We start from the raw sequence: 18,169 nt of genomic DNA, 5'->3' as shown, positions 1-18,169 counted from the left end.
GTGCTTTATACACAAACATGGGCACACACACACACACAGACACACAAACTATTTAAAATGCCTTTTATGCATAGATAATTGAGTGAGAAGCTAATTTTTAAATGCATTAAAGGAAATAAAGGGAAATATTTTAATAGTGTTGTCATTGTCACAACGACGGACTATGACATTACCGTCCCATTTTCAGACATGTCCCTTTGGCACTGAAATCCAATCCAATCAACTCAGACTTTGAAGACATGAGCATTAGGGAAAGACTAATCGGATACAATAACAAATTTGCTAAATAAAACAAATGTCAGCCATATTTGACTACTGTCAATTACTGCCTCCTGTTAATTACTGTCAAACACTAATTATGCAATATGCAGCTTCCCCATATTTTAACCTGGACTGGCCAAGATAAGGATAGAGGGATCCTGGTGTTCTGCAATCAATGTGTGATTAGATTTAATCGGCTTGATGAAAGGGCTTAGCAACTGAAATGCCATGGAACATGAAATCCCAGGGAACAAGCAATCGCAGGTTGAGATGTACTTTTTGCACTTGGTGCTCTTCCAACAGAGATCAGAGAACCCAACTTGTCCCAGAGACTGTCTGAGACTGCTTGTTGTGTCAATGTTCCCTAATACTATGGCTGCTAAGCAACTCGTTCTACAGCCAATGTTTTCTCCTTAAGTGACATTTCATCATCCAGTGCCCTATGATAGTCACCCTGTTTTCCCTTAATTGATACTTGTATGCAAGAGGCGGAAAATGGCTCAGCATTTCTTGCTAGATTAGGTCAAAACTGACAGAGGAAACAGAGGGAGGATTGCATTACTTATGCCCCTTATGGTTCTCCTGTGTATCTAAGGAGATTGCCGTTTCATAAAATTTCTTATGCTGCCTAAACATAATTACGATAGCACAGGCGTTTTGTTCCTATTTGCTTTTCAATTTTGTGCTACTTACCTGATCACCGGAGGGAAATTCAGAAGCGGTTCTACTAATCTTCACTTTATTTTTCTTCTATGCCCTTAGTCAGATATCATTGTTCTCTTCAAAATCTCTTTCTTAAGTGCTTCATTTTGTCCTTCCTGTGAAGTCTTCACTGTTCTTTTTCATTTAACTGGTAACCAGAAGCATTAAACTTGCACCTGGAGGTTCAAAATGAGGTTTCTGACATTCTAGAGTGGTTTTCTTTTTCTTCCAGATTCACTTCTCAGGTTCCCTTGTCATAAGATCAGTGTTTACAAATAGAGGCTGTGATATTTATTCTGATTTGAAGTTAATAATTCTCTCTCCCGTGAGAATGCTACTGTTCCTCCATGGCCGGGGATCCATTTCTCTGGGAGTCTTCTCACCAAATCCTTTGGGGTGGGGGATCATGCCTTAAACAAATCATCAAAGTTTCCCGGGATCTATTAGAGAAACTCACATTCCTTACGAGAAATGGCAAGATTCTCTTCATCCAGCCCTAGCTGACTAGTTTTCCCACCTCCCATGTTCCATCATTTGTTTGGATGTTCACTTCTGTTTTTTCCTTGAATCTTGTGATCTCAGCCTGTACTGTCCCTGACATCCCTTCTCTGCCTTTTGGATCTTAATTTGTACAACATCAAGGTCAAATGTCACCTTCACCTTAAAATTGTCTTCAGTCCCATCCTCCATTGCACTCTTACCAGACTCCGTGGTAGGCAAGCATGCTTATGCCTGCCCCCCGGTTCTCAATCACTTTTTAGAAACTGCAGGAACTAGTTAAGTCTATTTTTCAGGGTAAAGGCTCAATAAATCCTTGAAATATATACCAGTTGCTTTGTTCCCAATAAGATGGAGACTAAGAGTCTGGATGAGAGATGGCAAGAAGATACAATGATCTAAGAAAAGATCAAGGTTGCCTGTCACACAATTTTGTCTGGGACTGATTCTGCTTAAAAATATATATTTTACTCGTCATTTTCACCATTTAGAATGCCCACGAGTAATGACAATAACTGTATTACAATCTATCCATGCAGCTGACTTGCCAGACTTTGCCAGTAAATGGAGGATATCACCCTGATTCCCTGATTAAGTTAAGTTAAATAAATGCAAAGCCTTATTATCACATTTCCTATATATAACACCTGCCCAGTCAGAGACAATGTTACCCAATGGGGTGGCTATGGTCAAATTCCTTCACTGTGATGTTCTTTTCTCATTATGTTTGACATTTTTGAAACCGGGTTTTATTGCACTCTCTCCGCTTATGGAAGTGGTCTGGGGAAATTAGACTTAATAGAGATGTAGAAGCCACAGGGAAAAAAGAAAAGGAAAGTGAACTGGAAGGAAACTGAAATTAAAATGTTATTTTAGCAAATGGCTGCTGTGGTGGAGACGACAAACAATTGCAATGTGAGTTAATTACTGACCTGTCAGGAAAGTGTAGCAGGAGGTTTGTGCCACACATTACTGGAGCCACCGTGGCCACAAGTCATCTCCACAGGGGAACAAACAGCCCGTGTTCTACCACAGATCAACAGAAGATCTTTCCAGGGGACAGAAATGAATTTCTCACACAAGTAATATTTGTCTGTGGAGTTTCCTTGAGCTCTACTTAGCAGACCTGGAGAATCAGCACTTCCCATATGTTCTGGGAAAGGAATGGAGTCATATGGCCACAGGGGGTTCCTGTGGGTTTAGAGGACTGCAGCTCTGGGTAGTTGGGGTGACCAGACAGCTCACTTGCCACACAGCAAGAATGGAGGCTAACACCTGTGGAATGGGAATCCCCTGGGGTGCAGGCCCTGCTTGCCTCTGCGACAGTTCTCCTCACACCATCTTCAGTGGTGATCCATGTAGGGCAAGAGGGTCCTATTTGGAAAATAGTATCAAGCACTAGAGACATTTGAAAGTCAAGGGAGTCTTCCTCTATTGTCAGAACAAATAACCCTTCTAAATTCTAAGATGGTCATTAGGTGTAGTCATTTAATTTACAAGAAAGAAAAAAAAGCTTATTCTGATATGAAAAAAAGGTATTCTTCATATTTTTAACAACTCAGATTACTCTCCAAGTATTGGCCTCAGAAGACATGAAAAGTATTGCATTTTCTTTCCGCCCCAAATTATCAGGCAATAATCATAGTTCATTGGACCTTTAGAAACACTGGCCAGGGGCCCCCTGGGTGGCTCAGTCCATTAAGCATCTTCCTTCAGCTCAGGTCATGATCCCGGGGTCCTGGGACCAAGCCCCGCATGAGGCTCCCTGCTCCGTGGGGAACCTGCTTCTCCCTCTCCCTCTGCCTGCTGCTCCTGCTGCTTGGGCTCCCTCTGTCTGTCAAATAAATTAAAAAATCTTAAGGGAAAGAAAAGAAACACTGGCCAGAGTGAATTATACATTTTTTTTTAAGATAAGCAATAGACTCGATCAAAGACATTTTCCAATTGGTAATGCTCTGCTAGTCTATGCACACTGGTGTTAACTAGTTTCTATATTTGTTTCCCATTGATCTAGTCAATAAACACTTATCAAGTCTCTATTGTTTTGTGAGGAAGCACAGGAAGATTTATAAACACTTAAACTGAACGAGGTACCTGATATGCATACCTGATATGCATACCTGATATGGCTGCACAATGATCATCTTATCTCCCGGGTCTCTGTCTGACTTCCCTTGGAATTCTTGTTACCTTATTTTTCCATACATGGCTTCCAGTTGACTTGGTTGGGGGGGGGGTCTATGACTAAGGCAAGGATGTTTGGGGATGCAAAACGTGGGTTCTGTCCTGGAACTACTCTGAACAGGCAGTAGCACGATGGGAAGATGCCTGGGACACCTGAGCTTCTATTTTCTCTGCTCTGCAGCATGGAGGTGGTATCATAGTGCCTATTGTGTTTCTCCTAGCCCAAATAATTCTCAATGCACTTTTATTTTTAATGCTGCTGATGGGAGAGAGATGTCAAAAATACACTTTCTAACTCAAAAGGGCAAGCTGCTGAGCCTTGGTGTAATTAACAGAGTGCAACAAAGAATTGACAGAGCAGCTATGAAATTTATGATTAGACGAATTATTCCATTCACTCCTAATCTGGGTGTTTGCAGTGTGAGTAGGAGAATCGGGCCCAGAGCACCGTTGAACTCAGTCTGTTTTGCAGGGCCAGTTTGTGTGGCTCTTACAAAGTGCATTCTCATCACAGTTTCCTGTTTTTAAAGCAGTATTGAAAGTGGAACTAGTGCAATAGCACAAGCTCTTCTTGCTCTTTGTTTGGCACATATAAAATCAGGAAGTCTAGAGAAATTGTGAAGTCAGTCCTAAGTCATTTACACTTCAATTTCTAACGCAGGGATATTTATTTGGAGGGTTTTGTGAAATCAATGGATATTTAGACACATGGAAAACGAACTAATTCTTCAATGTTTTCATTAGTCATTCACCACAGCTCCGTGTGCCTCCTGTAAGAATGTAAATGTATAAGACAACAGTGTTTTCTATAATAAATTTTGATAATAATGATGATTATGATAATCATAATGAGTAGATGATATGTTGTAGGAAGAACAAGGGGAATACTGAAACAGCATCTAGATCACATGAAACTTAATATAACTTATAGTTAACGAAATGTTTGATGTCACTAAGTTGAATATCAGTAAGCATAGACAAATATTATTGATTTTACAATCTGCTCTGAAATATAGAAAGTTGAGGGTCAATGAGAAGAAAACAGGGGTGGAACAACAGAATGGCTTCAAACGCCTGCGAATGTTCCTGGAATAATAACACGGAAAGACTCACAAATTGCAGGTCTTCATTGCCTTTCTGACTGGTACATCATGAAGTCGATGCATGTGTTCCTGGAAGCACATTCATACTCTGATGCTGGGAGCCAAGTCATGCTGGACCCTGGGGTGTGAGGGTTTGACTCTAGCTTGGGCAAGCTTCGTGATGGAGTTTGTTCCCCCAGGACATGGTCCATAAACACTCAGAAATAAGACCACTGTGGTGGGGCCATCACATCACACAACTGGAGGGGGTGCTCTTTACTAGAATGTGATGCTAATGTCCTGTCCCCAGTGCTACTTCCCCCTAAATTCACTTAAGATCCTTTGCATGGAGTAGACTGACCATGGATCTTCTGCTGGAAGGTATTTCTCCCATGTAGTCAGAAGGGTTTCCAGTCTGAGATTCAGGTACATTCTTCCCTGAGAGTTAAGGGGAAGTCGGACCAATCATTTATGCCCTTATGTGAATTAGTTTAAGTATTCCCCCCCCCCATCTGCATGGTAGTGATTCACTGAGAGGATGGATGTTTAGAGGAGATAGGTAAGGACGAATGGACGGTGGAATTTCAGAAATGCTGACTCTGTAGATGAGATGGGACCTTAGGAAGTGCTGCAGTGGGAGGCTTTGGCAGCCAAAATATGGGAAGGATCCCAAGGTGTCTGGCAGAGGAACAAAAGAGCATCAGGATGTAGGCAAGGAGAAAAGGAGAAGTTGAAAGAGGGTAAAGATAAAGGGCTGTGAGTGGAATCCAAATACAACTTGAAAAAATTTGGCCTAGAACAGCGTTATCCACTTTGTAGGAGGCTCCTGACAGGACGGATGGAAGGAAATCATCTCTGAGCCCTCAAGTGCAACAGTTCAAAGTTGCACAGCCCTTAGTACAGCTGTCATTTCAGCCCATCAGGTTTCCTTCCTCCTCTAGCCTCTCTCCTTCCTCTTACACATCCCTGGGTCTGTGGGCAGGGGCAGGGGGTCCTGCCCAATGCATCTTGTACTCAATTCATCTCTACAGCACATCTGTGTATTACATACACCAAGGAAACCTCTTGTCCTTCATGGCTCCCTCAGAGCATCTAGAACACCAGCCCCTTAGCACTGGCTGGGTTAGAAGGAAGGGGTTCTCAGGCCATCCTTCAGCCCTACGAGGGAGGCTAGCGAGATGACAGCTTCACCCACACTGGGGCTAAATGCCATTTTCTTCACAAAAGCCATCGTTTCTCTTTCCCTTGAACTTTCTTGGTACTACATTTTCCCTTCATGGCACATTTCCATATCCACATTATAATCTTACAGTTATTTGCATATTTTTGCATTGCCAAGCCCTTTGTCTGAAATGCCTAACCTAGTATCTACTGATCTTCTTTTGCAGACTTTCTCTCTCTCCATCTCCCAGTGGTTTGATCCCACTGCTCCTTTCCCCATCTGGACACAACTCTATTCTCCTTTAGTTGTTGATTTGTTTCTCTATCACCCTCACCAACTTGTAAGGCACTAGATATTATGTTGATATTATTATATATATTATAATATTATTTATATTATGATATTATTATGATAAAAATAATGATAAATAAAAAAAGAGACTCTCCAGCCTCTGATACAGTGCACACCACTTAGGAGACTCTCCATAAATGTTAAATGGATCATTTATTTTCTGCTGCTGGAAATCTTTAAGAGGAGTGTTTGTGTCATATTCAGTATTCTTCTCAGAGCGATATAGTGCTCTGTGAGGTTAGAAGCTGTCAAATATTACAAATACAAGAACAATTGTGAAATAATATGGAGTGAATGCTGTTGCAGAACACAAAATACCAGGGAAACTGAATGAAGAGAAAAACTAGAGTGCCTTGGGGTATCAACAAAATGTGAAGAGGGGGTCAGATGGGACGGGAAGTAATGGCTAGAGAAGAGAAAGTGTGAGAAGAAAGAAATCACCTTAATACCACAGTAGAGGAGAAGTCAGCCTAACAATAAAAGCCTAACAGCCTTTTTTCATCTGAAAGAAGAAAGATTCTGAAGGTCTTTTCTGCAACTTGTCCCCAAGAAAATAGATGGGGAAGCCAGATGAGAGACCTTTTAGGTAATGCAGCCTTTTTGACAGTAACTCATCACTAGGCAAATAACGAGTTGACTGTAAAATCATTACAAGAATGCAAATGTTGGTTTGACATTGAAATTTGTGCAGACTCTGAGGAAGAAACATGTCCCAAAAATGGCACATGGGAAGGCTATGTAAATACAATGGCTTCATGCTCTTGATCAGAAGATAATGACTTTAGCCTAAGTGATTTCCCTCACCAACATGACATACACTACCAGCTTTTGAGTTTGAATCTAATGAGTAACATGAAAGATCAAGGCTTAAATGTACAGAGAAGAGAATGCAGATTTTTCTCAAGCATTCCTATGTTTAATCATAGATTCCCCTCAAGGCCTACCCAAATTCTTTGGGAATCAAGTGATACCAAAGCATTTACCTTGTTGGTTATCTGCCTAAAATGATTGGGCTTTGTAAATCTGCAGTAATGCTTTTTGAGCTCCCAGACTTTGAGTGCATCAGTATCAGAAGTAAAAAGCACCCTACAGATCATAGCAATCCTCTTGGCTTACCCTGTCCCCTCACTAACAATTTTTTTCTTCCAATGATGAAACAGAGGTCTGTAGACTTGTACAAGACCACAAAGGTGATCAGTACAGACATTGCTGTCACTAGAGGTCATCATGGCCCCTTTTTATGCAACCAGTCTAATTACCATGAATCCAAGGCCATTATTACAGTGATAATCCTTCAATTTTCATTCCTTCATTTATCCTAACTTTATTCACTAAAACATGCCCTGAAAAATCTCATGCTTTAATTTTTAACGGTTTTAAAAAATTTGAGTATACTTGGCACAAAATGTTACATTAGTTTCAGGTGTACAACACAGTGATTTGACAAGATAATATATTATACTATGGCCACCACAAATATACTTACCATCTGTCATGAAACGACTCTATCACAATATCATTGGCCATATTCCTTCCCTGTGTCTTTTATTCCTGTGACTTATTCATTCCATAATTGGAAGGCTGTATCTTCTATTCTCCTTCACCTATTTGGCCCATCTCCCCACCCTCATTCCCTCTGGCACCCATCAGTTTGTTGTTTGTATTTATAGGTCTGATTCTGCTTTTCGTTGTTGTTTATCCGTTTGTGTTTTGTTTTTTAGACTCTGTGTATGAGTAAAACCATACAGTATTCGTCTCAGTTTGACTTCTTCCACTTAGCATAATACCCTCTAGGCCTATCCATGTTGTCGCAAGTGTCACGATCTCAGCCTTTTTGGCTGCATAATATTCCATTGCGTATTTATACTACAACTTCCTTATTCATTCACAGATCAATAGACACAATTTGCTTCCATATCTTGGCAATTATCAATAACACTTCAGGAAACATAAGGGTGTATGTATCTTTGCAAATTAGTGTTTTTGCTTTCTTTGGATAAATACCCAGTAGTATAATTACTGGATCATATGGTTTCTATTTTTAATTATTTGAACAAATCCCATGCTGTTTTCACAGTGGCTCTACCAGTGTATGCTCCCACCAACAGTGCCCAAGGGTTCCTTTTTCTCTATATGCTCACCAACATTTACTACTTCCTGTGTTTTTGACTTTAGCCATTCTGGTGTGAGGTTATGGTCTCATTATGGTTTGGATTTGTATTTCCCAGATGATTGGTGATGTCGAGTTTCTTTTCATGTGTCTATTGGCCATCTTTATGACTTTTTTTTGAAAAACGTTTATTCAGATCCTGTGCCCATTTTAAAATTAGATTGTTTGGCTTTTTTTTTTTTTTTTTTTTTTTTGGTGTTGAGTTGTTCTTTATACATTTTGGATACTAACCCTTTATCAAACATGTCATTGGCAAATATCTTCTCCCATTCAGTAGGGTTGCCTTCTTGTTTGCTGATGGTTTCTTTCACTATGCAAAGGCTTTTTATTTTGATGTAGCCTCAATAGTTAATTTTGCTTTTGTTTCCCTTGCCTGAAGAGACAATCTATTAAAATGCTGCTACAGTCAGTGTCAGAGAAATTGCTGCCTGTATACTCTTTTGGGATTTTTATGGCTTCAGGTCTCACATTTTCAGTTTATTTTTGTATATGGTGTTAGAAAGCAAGCCAATTTTATTCTTTTACTGGAGCTGTCCAGTTTTCCCAGCATCTTTTTCCCCCAGCATCATTAATTTAAGAAACTATCCTTTCCCCATTGTATATTCTTGCCTCCTTTTTCATAGATTTGTTGACCATACAAAAGAGGGCTTATTTCTAGGCTCTCTACCCTGTTCTATTGATTTATGTATCTATTTTTGTGCCAGTATCATACTGTTTTGATTACTACAGCTTTGTAGTACATTTTGAAATCTGGAATTCTAATACATCCAGCTTTGTTTTTCTTTCTCAAGATTGGTTTGGCTATTCAGGGTCTTTCATGGTTCCATACAAATTTTAGTATAATTTATTCTAGAAAAACTCTGGTTTTATTAGTAGCATCTTCATAAATATCAAAGATTCGTAGATTGGTTATTGTGTAATACTTTATGATTGGCTATGAAAAATTAATAGCTGTAATAATAAATAATACACAGAATAAACCCAAAACTTATTATTCCTATATTGAAATATATGGAAAATGCATTTACTTTTTTTAATAGTCATCTATACAATACTCTATATCTTATTCAAGTTAGATGTAGAGATAAGATTTCCTATGTCTACATTAGTGAGCAATTTGACACATTTTAAAATCTTTCTGATCAAAACAGCCATTATTATATTCCCATGGAATAGTGGAGATGAGATTTTCATTTTTTATTACTTCAAATTTTTATTTCAGGTCTTTTTTTTAAAAAGATTTTATTAATTTATTCATGAGAGAAACAGAGAGAGAGACAGAGACACAGGCAGAGAAGCAGGCTCCCTACAAGGAGTCTGATGCAGGACTCAATCCCGGGATTCCAGGATCACGCCCTGAGCCGAAGGCAGACGCTCAACCGCTGAGCCACTCAGGCATCCCTTTACTTAAAATCTTACTGAAACAGCTCTTTAATTCTCAACTAGATGAGTTTTCATAATATATCACTCATGTAGAAATATAAAAATGAAAATATGAACAAGATAAAGAATTAAGAAACTTAAGTCAGTTTAATTAATTTAGTTAACAAATTTATTTTTAAAACAATTTTCCTGTAAATATCTTTATGAAGTATAACTGAAATACAATAGTGCAAGTACTTATACAACTTGATCATTTTTAATATAGGCATGCAATTGTTAAACCATCACCGCAATCAAGCTAATAAACATATTCATCACCTCCAAAAGTTTCCTTGTAGTCATCATAATTCATTTTTCCCTTCCTCCACCATTAGTCAATCACCGATCAGCTTTCTGTAATTAGGTGTTAGCTTGGATTTTCTAGAATAGTATATAAATGAAATTATTAAAAAAAAAAATAAATAAATAAATAAATAAATAAATAAATAAATAAATAAAATTATAAGTACTCCATAGGTACTTTTTTTTTTTAAATATCCTGGCCTCTTTCACTCAGCAATTTGCAATTCATCCATATGACTGCACGCATCAATAGTCCATTCTTTTTACTCTTGAGTTTTATTTCATACTATAGATTAACTAGAATGTGTCTATTCACCTGTATGGGTCTTTTTGGGGGGAACAAAATACATGTCCTCCACTTTCTCTGTCCATTATTCCTGACAGAATATTACTAGTCTCTCTGATCTTTATTTTTCACTTCTAGAAAAGTATGAGTTTAATGTCTATCTTACGGGTATTTTGCAAGAATTAAATCACTAAGTGCATTGCTTGGCACATAGTAAATGCTCAACAAATATCAACTTCTTTTCTAAGTCATCACTCAATTGCCTCACTGGTATCAATTATGAGGTAACACTCTGCCTCCTATTAAAATGTTTTCATTCTTTTCTAACCACTTTAGCTTTCACTTAGCTTGAACATTACCTTGATGCTAGCTAACCCCATTGTCTGTCCAACAGAAGGAGGGGTACCAATACAGTTAGCTCCCTAAAATACAATCCTTCTTTTATATTCTCTCTTCTATATTATATTCTTTATAATATTATCTTGGCTTCTGTAACTGATGACAGTTTTTTCTGATATTGCACATATGTGCCCAGGCTAGCTATGGAATGCCCACAGGTGAGACAGGGAGGCAATAGGCCAGAAGAGGGTCTGTGTCCTGAAGCTTAGAAACTGTCTTTGCATTGCAAATGTTCTCTTTTAAATGAGATGATATGCTCATTTGAGGGGCTTGTGGAGAGGGACTCTGATTTGGGGAAGCAACCAAAGCTTTCCTAGTCCACCTGCGAATGCTGCCACAGCTTAGTTCTCTTCACTTCTTTTCCGAATTATCATTTCCTTACTGCTGCTCCTTTAACATGTGCCTGTCCTGAATTTTCCTGCCTAAATCAGACTTCTCCCACTAAAGTTAATATAAATAAATAAATGGCTTCTTCATATTCTTTATAAACACTATGTCCAACTAAGCTACTGAATCCAGTCCAGTTGGCAGACAATAAACGGACAAAGGACCTTTAGTTTCCCTCCATGGGTATTATGAATGGGGATAAGGACTAGGACTAAGCACCATGCAAAGAAGGCCAGACCAACGTATTTGATAGTCAATGGGACCAGCTCAGTTTGCTCTAAAGCCAGTTCTACTCACTTAAATATGACCTTATCCACTTAGGTTTTTGGTCACGAAAAAAGGCTGCGGGTGGTAGCATGCAGAACTGGGGTGGGATGGGGTGGGTAAAAGATCAGCGACACTGTTAATGAAAACAGCATATACCCTAAAGATGCTTAGTTGGCAACATCATTTCTACACAAGGAAGACCATCCTATTGCCATTAGGAGTTCCTGAATAGCATTAGGAATGACACAAGTGTGGGTGTGCTGCCTATGAACTTTGAAGTCCTCTGGCAGGTATAGCACTGTCAACACACAGGGGCCCCAGGTAACAAAAACAACTGTTTTTGTTGTTACAACCAAGTAATTTGCTACCTTCTCCACTATTCAGAGATTGTTTCATTTTTGTACCTTAGTAAGTAACCTGCACCCCACCAAGTTTTTCTTGGAAAAGATATATTTAGAGTAACATAATGCTTTTACATCTTACCAGGATAACGCTATAATATGCAGAAATCTACAAATTCTGATACTTCTGTGGAAACACTGAATTCCACCCGTCAAGGCACCGGAGCTGTGCAAATGAGAATCAAAAATGCCAACAGCCACCACGACAGGCTGAGCCAAAGTAAATCCATGATCCTCACCGACGTTGGGAAGGTCATTGAACCCGTAAGTCAAATACCTCAAAACCCCAATGTTCCCTGACACAGATTTTTGTTAAAAAAGAAAAACCAGATCAGCTTTGTTTTATTTGTTTTCCTAATGTGCACGAGAAAACTGTTTTTTTTTTTGTAATGCATTTTATCTTGCCTACTTATAGTCATAATAATATCCCCAATTGCCAGAGAAGAGCTGGGCTTAATCCAGAGTGATAAAGTGGATTTGGAGCTAGACTGAAGAGCACCTTTGACTCATTTTAAGGGCCTCCACTATCATGCTTCAGTGTTATAAAAATAATGAGGTTATGCTAGCATGTGGTGTTTGTACTTCCAAATACAGTACATCACTTTGAAAAGCCAGAGGCTAAAATTAGCTAAGAATGAACTGAAGGGGAAAAAAAAATCTTCAAAAAAAAAGTGAAAATCTCTTTCTTAAAATCTCCCAACAATATATAATATTGGAATTACGATCTGATTTGGAATGAGCTTAAATGGTGCGGCGATGGAAGGTTTGGAGAGGAAGCCATTCTGTCTCGATAATGTGTCATTAGGAAGATCTGAAATAAAATAGTTAGAGATGAACTCTACTGCCAATTGTGTCCCTGCCCCTGCACGCATCCTGAGCCACTAAACACACTGATTGCGATGAGTCTCCTCTGGTTAATTTTCTTCCATAATGGTGGTAACTTGCAGCTGAGGCCATAGGATGTTACAAAATTATTTATGCAATGTTAGCCAGTCTTTTGGACACCAGATCTATTTTGTTTGTCACAGTGAGAGCAAGAGCGGGAAATAGGTTAGCTAGGGACAGGCTGTGCGTCCCAGTCACCCTGCAGAAACGTGTGAGCTATTAATTGAGTGTTCTGTTAATATCGTAGGGGCCTATGAAATATTCAGTTCCCTAACTGAGTTATTAAATGAGATAAACTTGCTGAGTAGCACGTTACCGATTATATTTATTCTCTGTTTTCCCTGGAATTTCAAGTGCGAATTGAAGCCACCAGCATCTCAAGAGTCTGAGGGATGCGTGGCTTTAATCACTCTTTCTCCAGGTATCATAGGCAAATTTAGCAGGAGAGGAAGCCAGGGATTATATTGCGGGCTTGGGAGCTACCTCTTGAGATAAGGTCCCCAGAGCTGTGCTGTTCTTTCTTTACTCCCTCACTTAAAAGTATTGTCTGCTGGGAGGCACAATGCTGCCAGCCTGCCTTTGCTTTTATACCAGCTAAAATGCTCCTCAACTATGAACTTGAGACAGTGGTTAGAGTAAATTACTGGAATCTCTATAATGTATTATCAGTAAGAACTGTACCTTTGAAAAAGTTTAAAAGTTAAGTATATTTAATGATGCCTAACATATTTTATTGGCTGTGTTTAACAAAAGGCACTATGCCGCAGTTGTTTTTGACAAGCATGAAAACATCACAGCATGAGACTGCAAAAGGAATTATGGAGAGAAATTACAAGTGATCCATCTCTCAATGAATTATCCACCTCAATAGCCCGCAGAACTCAGCTACCAATTAACACCTACTTTATTACATGTTGGGATGTACTTAATAACTTTCATGTGTTTATGCACTATTACCTTGACTGATGCCTCTTGTACAATTAGGCATAATTGGCATATCAATATGCAAAAGTTAAAAGGATTAACCCTCTTAAAACTAATGAGCATTTCTGTATCCAGCTGCTAAATGAGACAAAATTAGCATTTTTCACTTTTGGGCAGGATTTTATCATGCAGTTTCTCATTGTTGATATTACCTTGTTACATAACTTTAGTTTGGGGGGTTATATGCTGGACTGCTAGAGAAGAGTTTTCCAAAGTTAAATTAGCTATAATTATCCCAAGCTTTTGTTTCCGCATTCTTAGCCTGGGCAATATGTATTCCTCGATAAGGAACAAAAATAAAAGTTACTTTTGGTTATGTGTGCTCAGTGCATAATTATATAAAAGGGGTATTTTAGTGAGGATATGTCATTTCACCGAGAAAACTTGGCTCAGAGATACTGTATTGAAAGCTTGCCATGGCACTAATTTTCTTTCTGTCTCAGTTCTTTTCATCTCTTTTTTCCATGCACAATTTTCTGACTAGATACTGACAGAATGTAAAGTATTTTGGCATATTTATTCAAACAAGCCTGTTAAAGATATCTGCTCAAGCTAAACTAAGAACTTGATTTTTCAGAAGTTGGAGGTTGGGGTGAGGTCAAGGGGGGTAGATCTTGAGCTTGGGAGAAGTGGGAGGAGATGTATTCTAAAAATGTGCGCACGTGTCCTGTGCAGCATGGTTTGTCGTAACAGAGACACTCACATCTAATCTCTACAGCGAAAAAGTTAGGACTACTTAGAGACGTATATATCTATATGTTATGCATCGTATTTAATATACACGGCACATATACGCTACGTGTTCCCCAGCCTAGCGATTATGCAAATCTAATACGGACTTACTGGAGTCTATATAAGACAAGAATCTGATATTACATTCACAACGATTTAACTTGTTACAGAAAACGATCAGAGGTTCCAGGGTCAAATCAATTGTATAATTGTGTCATTAATTCATAAAATCCTCTTTATTATTGTGTTCAATTACAAATACGTTCAGTAGGACTCTGTGAACTCGGAACACCGTGTGAAATCCTCCTGGATATGTCAGAAGAGCCCATATCCTTGGGATCCTAAAGAGAGGAGCAGCTTGAAATGCCAATATAGATATTTATTCGGCCCTGTGCTAGGCAAACACAGGTGAATTTGCTTATCACATTGAAGTTTTCATTCCCGAAATGGGGCAGGGAGGCATTTCTGTAAAACAGGTATTAATCCTCCATCAGTATCTCAACTGGCGGTGTGCCTCACTTTCTTTAAACACCAAATAATCATTATTATGTAGTTAGTAAGATCAACGTCCTTTCCAAATTTAAAAAGGCCACTTCGCTACCTGGCAGGTGTTGGAGAGGTGGGAAGTTGGGACCCTGGAGGACGTGGTTCGCAGGACATTGCCTCTCTGTGAGAGAGATCTGGAGACCCCCGCTTGGTGGGGACGGAAGGCTCTTTGGTCTCAGTGATTTGCTGGCTCATCCCGAGCACCAGAGTGAGACCTCTTGAAGGTGGACTGCTTATTTGCCCGAATGTGCTAAACACAGAAGCAGACGGCCTAGTGAGCGTGAATGGGGGGCAAGTGAAGTGGGCCTCTCCAAGGGCTGAAAGGCTAATGCGCAATCCAGCAAATAGCTACTGCAAAAGGTTTAATGTGGCTTTGATGTTATTTATAAGAGGGAAGCTCTGGCCTACTAGACAGTTTAGAATAGATATTAATGAAGAGTTTAAATAGCCCAAATCAGGAAAATTGCAGACATCGGATTTGCAGACAGGAGCGGTTTCGACATTTAATGCTGGTGTCTTCAGCAGCCACATGTATGAATATTCACCATTTCCATCTTGCAAACTCCACAGAAGTGCAATACTTTATTCATGGCCCTCGTGGACAGGGAAACATCTTTTTTACTACTGTCAGGATAAGGACTTGGGTCGAGCCATTCCTAAATGCTAACGGACAAGACTTCTGCTGCTGCCATTAACAGGCTGTGCATGTTCGTTTTTTTCTTTTTTAATATATTATAAAGAAGAGGAAACAATTTTCTTTTGTTTCTTACTTCTGTGATTATAGGATACTTGCCAAAGTTGTGGCTAGCCAAAAAGGCAGACATAAAAATTGCTACTAAAAATATAAGCCTTCTGTTTAGCAGAGTTTTTGAGCAATATTATGAGACTGTAGGACTTGTCCGTGTTTACTTCAAATCAAGCTTATAGTTGGGTTTGAGGCTTTGTTTGTATAAATTGTCCTGAAGTGGATCCTGATATTTAATTAAAATGACACTAAATCACATTGAATTGATAAGACTTGGCATCTCAAACAAAGGTAATTGCCCGTATTGGTTTTCTGCAAAAATAGCGCTGCTTGGAAAATGTGCAGCCAACACAGACTGTCAACTCCATTTATAGATCAATATGTGAAAACCATTGATCAAGCAGGCATGTATAACAGTAACACTTTGCATTTATTTGTTGTTTTTATACCACATTAAGGCTTACAGGATTATAGGCTTCCTAAATATTTTGACTTCCTCATAAATATATGATCTGTTGCATGTTAATTAAATGAGAGTCTGCAGCCATTTCTAAAATTGTTTTTAGTTTGATGATTTCCTTTTATTGCTGTGGATCGTATGATCTGAAAATGGATTAGTTTCCTTCTGCATAAAGATTATTAAAGCTTATTTTAATGTGTCCTATTTAGTGTAAGATGTGGCTGCCTTTTTGCTTTGAAAAATATAGATACAGACAATTATTTTCTCTTAGCGAGTGGCTGATCTTTTTTTATTAACTGAGCATCCTCAGCGCTCTGGGTAGAATTATTTCCTGACATATTTTGCACACTCTGTAGATAACGGGTCTTCTTGATTTCTCCTGATAGAATGTTGGGTTTTTTTTTTCCCCTTTTCTTTTTATCTAGCTCTGTAGTACAGGCATCTGATCAAACATTATGTAGAAAATAAACTGATCATCTCAATTAAATTCTAGCCACACACAAATATAATTTGAATTCTATTTTTCTCATTCGAGAACGAGCCTTATGAACTGTTCTTGTACACTGCATTCTGCAGTTAAATCTTTCTTATCTCATCAATGTAAGGACAGTGTTTTGTTCCTAATCTTTATTGGACTATTGTGGATGACATTTGTAAGCCATTTTGGTTTATAAGGGAAAGCTAGAGGACAGTGGAGTGAGACTCTCCATAGATCCAAGCCTCAGATATGACTACGCAATAATGTGTCTTCCACTGCAATTTTCTTTGCCACTGAGAGGTCAATTTTGTTGAGAAATCTCTTTATATCCTCTATATACATTAGGAGTGCTGCTTTCGAGACAATACTTGGCTTTATATACAATATTGAAGCAGTAATAAAAGAAATCGGGTTTCAGACATAGAAAACAATACTCGTGAAATCCCAGGGTTACCTAAGGTAACTAGTGTGCTGCACAGCAGACGTGGAAGTTTATTAGCTAGAATTTCGACTTTTACATAAGCTGCCCTGTTGGGGGGTGGGGTGGGGTGGGGTGGGGAATCGAAAGCCCCCAGGGATTTCTTTCCTTGTCATTCTTTCTTTCCCAAGTCATCTCCTGCAGTGAACTGCTTAACTCTCGGTCACCAAGCACAGACTGGACTTGCCAAAGGCGCAGAAAGTTTCCAGCAACAGGGGAGGGTCTGTGCTTCCAAGAATGAGCAGAGGCTCTCGAATTCACGTCGGTGGCTGCATCCTTTTCATTTTAGCTTGGGCATGGCGAAATTTGTTTCTAATCTCCTACGGATTGAACGTGGCGCTGAATGTACATGAGATACATTTTTTTAAAAGTTAGTCCTCTGATTACTAATTTGAATCCAAAACTCTAACCTTGTTAGCATCTGGACTTATTTCCATAATAACAACCCCTTCAGAACCTACAAAGTAATGAATAATTGACAACAAATGAAATGTTTTGATAGTTGTCGGCACAAAGCATGTTTAATGTTTTGTGTTGCTTCCTAGCTAATTATGTAGATGACACATTTGTCAGACCTTGACTGCCATTAGAAACGTGTTTCCAGAGGGGAGAAAAACAGGCTATTCATAGAGTAATTAACTAGAATGCTCAATGACCTGTGAGAGATTCAAATCGCTGCCAGTTCAGACATTGTTTTGTTACAGAAGCAGAGGGGTAATTAAAATTCCAAATTACAGTCCTATGATGGAGCATTTGTTTGTTGACAGTATACTCTTCCTCTAGTTTGTTAATTCTTTTTTAAATTGCTTCTAATCCATTTTATAGCTTTAGGAGTCCCGTCTTTGAATTTACTGACAACTAATACCACGGTAAACTGTACTCCAGTGGAGTGCTGCGGGGCCTCGCCGCTTCCAGGGAGCGCGGGGTGGCCGGGATGGGGCCGCTCCTGCTGGTCCCGTGGCCGCAGCAAGAGCCTTAACCTCCAC

General features: G+C 39.1%; 1 protein-coding gene across 1 annotated transcript in view; it reads left to right on the top strand.

Moving 5' to 3' along the window:
• Positions 1-18,169, top strand: part of LOC129514562 (rho GTPase-activating protein 15) — a 617,088-nt gene that overhangs the window by 16,520 nt on the left and 582,399 nt on the right. The window contains exon 2 of the mRNA XM_055333243.1: positions 11,961-12,139. Coding sequence (XP_055189218.1) covers positions 11,975-12,139 — 165 coding nt within the window. The 5' untranslated portion in view covers positions 11,961-11,974. The remainder of the gene's footprint in view (positions 1-11,960; positions 12,140-18,169) is intronic.

This window comes from Nyctereutes procyonoides, unplaced genomic scaffold (genome assembly GCF_905146905.1).
Source record: "Nyctereutes procyonoides isolate TBG_1078 unplaced genomic scaffold, NYPRO_anot_genome, whole genome shotgun sequence".
Taxonomy (NCBI): Eukaryota; Metazoa; Chordata; class Mammalia; order Carnivora; family Canidae; genus Nyctereutes; species Nyctereutes procyonoides.
This window is presented reverse-complemented; position numbering and strand designations above follow the sequence as displayed.